Consider the following 4855-nt stretch of genomic DNA (forward strand, 5'->3'; position numbering starts at 1 on the left):
TTCGGTGATCTGTTGTCCAACCTTTTTTTGGACAGAGTTTCTTTGAGGCATGTTTTACATATGATCTTCGTAAACTAAAGAAAAACACAATAGCTTTGAGATCAAATCTTAATTAAGCATTTCTTGCTATATACTACAGTTCACTTAAAAGCTGCTAATCTTATTTATTGATATAAAGAAAGAATGCATTGAATATCAATTAATATAGTTTTATTTCTTATTATCTAATTGGATACACAGGTTCTACAACTCTGCATAATCTGAAACGTGGATTTCCTCTGACAACGTAGACAGTAGAAGTGAGATGCCATCTCAAACGTTAGGCTCAATAGTAAACGTAGAACAAAATCGAAAACCATCTGACAGTAGAGACTCAACAAGTACCACAGAGTCACTGAACAACGCCCAACATGGCATAATAGCAATCAGTCCAGTAGACTCATCTCAGACATCTCTAACAATGTCTGATGTCCAATCTGATGTAGCTCAAGACTCAACAAGATATACTAGCGAAACCGCTTCCACATCTGAGACATCATCTTCAGCCAACCAAGCTGATGAATTTCCCAATTACTCACAAATTATGTCTGATTTTAATAATTATTCTGGACGTTTTGGATTGATCCACTACAGAGAAGGTAGTTAATCTTTAGTTGTTTTTTTTTTGTTTTTGTTTATTTCTTTTTTTTATAATCTTCAATATATTTTTGTTATCATTATTTATCGATATTTAAACCACAGAAATAACGTCTAGATTGTTGAGTGATATAGTTTCAAGTGAGGAGTTTCTTTTTTTAAGGATTTTTATTTATTTTGCTTGTTTTTTTTTTCTTTTTGAATTAGTAAACAGTGAAGTAGACGATGATTCTGATTCATCTTCCGAAGATTCCACTTCTGACTATGAAAGTAGTGACCCAAACATTCAGCTCTGTCCACTCAACGACACGGACGGATGTGAGGATGACTGCCCATACCTTCATGGTGAGCTTTGTTACGTGTGTCGTACTCACAACCTAAATCCATTTGAACCAGAGAAGCACCTTGACGTAAGTAATTCGATAACTCTTGAACTTTACAAAAATACTAAAATTGTCTAAACTGAATTACAGTAAAGATGATATTTTAATTTAAGTATAGCTTATACTCCAAATTTATTAATCCTACTTAGGTATTATTTAAAATTTGTTTAGAACTTTTATTCCAAACTTTATGAATCCTATTAGTAAGTTATTTAATTTTAAGTATAGCCAATAATCATAATTTTATTAAACTCTACATTTCGATCTAATTACAGGCCTGTGTGGCACAACACGAGACACAGAGTCAAGACATGGAATGCTCCATTTGTATGGAGAAAGTTTGGGAATCTGAGATTGATTACAACTTCGCCATTCAGGAAAACTGTTTTCACTGTTTTTGTTCGACCTGTTTGGATAGTTGGCGACAGAACGTCGCAATGGCTAACAATGAGTAAGTTGTTGTTTTTTTTTCTGCTTTTTTTGTCAATTTTTTACCACCTTGTTGCGGAGAATATAAAGTTTTAATATCAATTTAATGTACTATGCCTTTTTTTTTCTTAAATTTCTCTAGTCAGCTTGCAAAGTCATCGGTTCAAATAACAGTTGGGTGGAAAACAAACCTAGATAACGATCTTAGAAACTGATCTAAAAATTGTCGAAATATTATATATATATATATATACTTTTAGCTGGAAAACTAGAAAATCTTTTTCTTAAACTGACTGTGTCTTCGGGTATTTCCCCATGTAAAAAATTAAATAATTTTATATGCGTTCAGGAATAATATGTAGACCATTTTCTAATTCTGGATATATAGGTCAATCATTTGAATTGTAGAAATGTATACACTTGATTAAATTTTTTTCTTGTTAAGTCTTACTACGGCATGGGTTTCTAAATTCTTTTTCATCCAGTAGTTCTCATTTCTAAGCTAAATTTCTTTTATACGACGATTATCATAAATTTAGCTTCTTGAAAGTAGCACATGGCCATTAATTTGTACATTGCCGTCTTTTCTCTCTCAGAGCCTGCCCAGTCTGCCGAACTCCCTCTGGACATGCTATAGCCTCCAAATATTGGCTGACGTGTCCACTATCCAAAAAGAAGGTGATTGAGTGGATGAAAGAGAATGAGCAGGAAATTGACTATTGAGGTAAGTAACTCTCTATGATTTTAAGTATCATTGAAATAAAAAACCTTGATAAAGAAACCTCTCGTCCACGTTCCATCAATACTATAAACTTTTTATTGATTCCAAGTTTCGAACATTTCCTCAGACTAGAAGGGGAAGGTGGTCGAGCGGTATGAGCGCTAGATTGGAATTTGGATTCTCGATGGCCCATGGTTCATACCCTTCCCACTAACTTTCCCCTGTTACTCTATGAGAAAATTCGACTAAGAAGTAAATTATATTTAACTCTGAAGGAACATTCGAAACATGTGAAACTTTTTACAAACATTTTTACAAGACAGCAGCAGGGTTGGAATCTGTAGCCATTGAAACCATCAAACGACATTCTAGGCCGCTAACCAAACTACTAGTCAATCGTTACATATTATTAAATGAAATTATTAAAAGATACTAGATTCATCTTTTTTTATATGAATAAACACATTATTTTTAAAATGTTATCTTCATTTTCAATCAACTTCTTTTAGGCTTAAAATATTCACAGCCAAATTTATTTATTTTTTCCTTTCTTTTTTCGTAGGAAACAGAACCAGATGATTCTGAATGGAAAAATTAGTTGAAAATGTTAAGATTCTATTGTAATGTTGAATGGACTTTCTACTTTAAAACTAATTTTAATAAGCCATATTTTAATCTTGTTACTCTTATTCTCTTTTAATTTTTAATAGCCATGAAAGTAAATAAATTATACATTAAAATGTTTATTGTGTATTTGATTTCATATTACTATTGTATCTTCTGTCATGTCATTGTGATAAATACGATGACTGTCAAATAAAAAAAGCTATCTATCTATCTATCTATCTATCTATCTATTATCTATCTATCTATTTGCTCTTATTAGTCATCATAAACTACAGAACACAACGCGAATACTTGAGATAATCAATCAGACATATACAGACATTTCATTTCTAAATAATAATAATAATAATAATAATAGAAATAATAATAATAATAATAATAAATAAAGTTAAAAAGTAAAATGTATAAATTTTGTTCTACCCATAAGCTACTAGCAGATGAACAACAAGGTTGCATTGAAGAGTCGATGGGCTGTAAAGTACAGCTAACTATAGATGGTATTATATTGCATCAAGCTAATAGAAGAAAGAGAAATTTACACATGTGTTACATCGACTACAAAAAAGCTTTCGATTCAGTTCCGCATGATTGGCTATTAAAAACCCTGGACATCCATAGAATCAACCCAAGAATAAAACAACTATTGAAAGTCTGTATGAATAATTGGAAGATAAACCTGCACCTAAATCGTGATAAACTAGGTTCTGTGCACATAAGAAGAGGTATATACCAGGGTGACTCACTATCTCCACTCTGGTTCTGCCTAGCGATTAATCCTCTATCTACATTACTTCAAGACTCCACAAACGGTTTTAGGGTTGACACTAAATGTACAAAATGTGTGTCCCACTTATTATACATGGATGATCTAAAGCTATATGCAGAAACCGAGCAAAAATTACACACCTTAATCAAAACGGTAAAATGCTTTAGTGACGATATCTGTATGTCTTTTGGCCTGGATAAGTGTGGCATCATAAGCATTAAAAAGGGCACGGCAACGAACACCAACATTGAATTTGAAGGCATCGAGGAATTGAACTCCGCCTCTATTTATAAATATCTTGGAATAAACCAGAATGCCAAGATAAACCATAAGAAATTAAAAGAGGACTTTCTTGGCAAATATAAATTTATAGTTAATAAAATCCTCAACACCAAACTGTCTGGCAGTAATCTCATCACTGCAATAAACAGCTGGGCCGTCCCTGTGCTCCTTTACACGTTCGGTGTGATCAAATGGACTGACACCGACCTACATGACATTGACAGACTCACTAGAAAATTACTAACCAAGTTTCGATGCCTACACCCCAAGTCCTCCACCATAAGGTTATACCTGCCCAGGAAGGATGGGGGTCGTGGATTGCAGAACATCTTCAAATTGTGTAAGATGCAAGTTTTAAAAATACGATCAAAACTGCTCGCCTCCAGCAACAAATTAGTTTCCTTCCTACGGAAATACGACTCCGATGCAACCCCTCTGAACCTACACAATGCTAATGTCAATATCGGTTTGGACGACGTAGGGCATGAGATTCGCCAATGGGAAGAAAAAACACTCCACGGAAAATTTCCGGCTTCATTACATGGGGACAACATCGACAAGGCTGCTTCCTTAACATGGCTCAAAGCAGGTCATCTCTACCCTGAAACAGAAGGCTTTGTCACAGCAATACAGGACAGAGTAATCAGGACAAAAAATTACGAGAAGCATATCCTGAAACTCAATGTTGTCGACAAATGTCGAAAATGTGGAAATGTGGGCGAGTCGATTGAACACATTATGGCAGGATGTCCAGCCCTATTAGAATCAGCCTACCTAGGTCGCCATAACCAAGTTGCAAAGTTAATACACCAACACCTGGCTTTGACGTACAAATTGATCGATAAGGACACTCCCCCTTATTATAAATACTCTCCGCAAGAGGTTCTCGAGTCTACTGATCATCTGCTGTACTGGGATAGGCCTATTCTGACCGACAAAACGGTAGATTTCAATCGCCCGGATCTGCTGTTCATCGATAAAAAAGAAAAAACCGCTACCATTATCGATATC

The 4855-nt window shown here is 34.4% G+C and overlaps 1 protein-coding gene across 1 annotated transcript; it reads left to right on the forward strand.

Moving 5' to 3' along the window:
- The first annotated feature begins 304 nt into the window (after nt 1–304).
- Nucleotides 305–2171, forward strand: LOC106077191 (E3 ubiquitin-protein ligase makorin-like). Its single transcript, XM_056026363.1, has 4 exons — nt 305–638; nt 844–1046; nt 1295–1470; nt 2045–2171. Exons 1-4 carry the CDS (start codon nt 305–307, stop codon nt 2169–2171), a joined length of 840 nt encoding a protein of 279 aa, XP_055882338.1.
- The last annotated feature ends 2684 nt before the right edge of the window (nt 2172–4855 follow it).

The sequence above is a fragment of the Biomphalaria glabrata genome, chromosome 4, assembly GCF_947242115.1.
Source record: "Biomphalaria glabrata chromosome 4, xgBioGlab47.1, whole genome shotgun sequence".
In the NCBI taxonomy this organism is placed as follows: Eukaryota; Metazoa; Mollusca; class Gastropoda; family Planorbidae; genus Biomphalaria; species Biomphalaria glabrata.

Excerpts from the sequence above, each read along its gene's own strand:
- LOC106077191 (XM_056026363.1), top strand. The coding sequence starts at position 305 with ATGCCATCTCAAACGTTAGGCTCAATAGTAAACGTAGAACAAAATCGA. Across the intron at positions 639-843 it reads ATTGATCCACTACAGAGAAG|TAAACAGTGAAGTAGACGAT; the intron begins GTAGTTAATCTT and ends TTTTTGAATTAG. Across the intron at positions 1,047-1,294 it reads AACCAGAGAAGCACCTTGAC|GCCTGTGTGGCACAACACGA; the intron begins GTAAGTAATTCG and ends ATCTAATTACAG.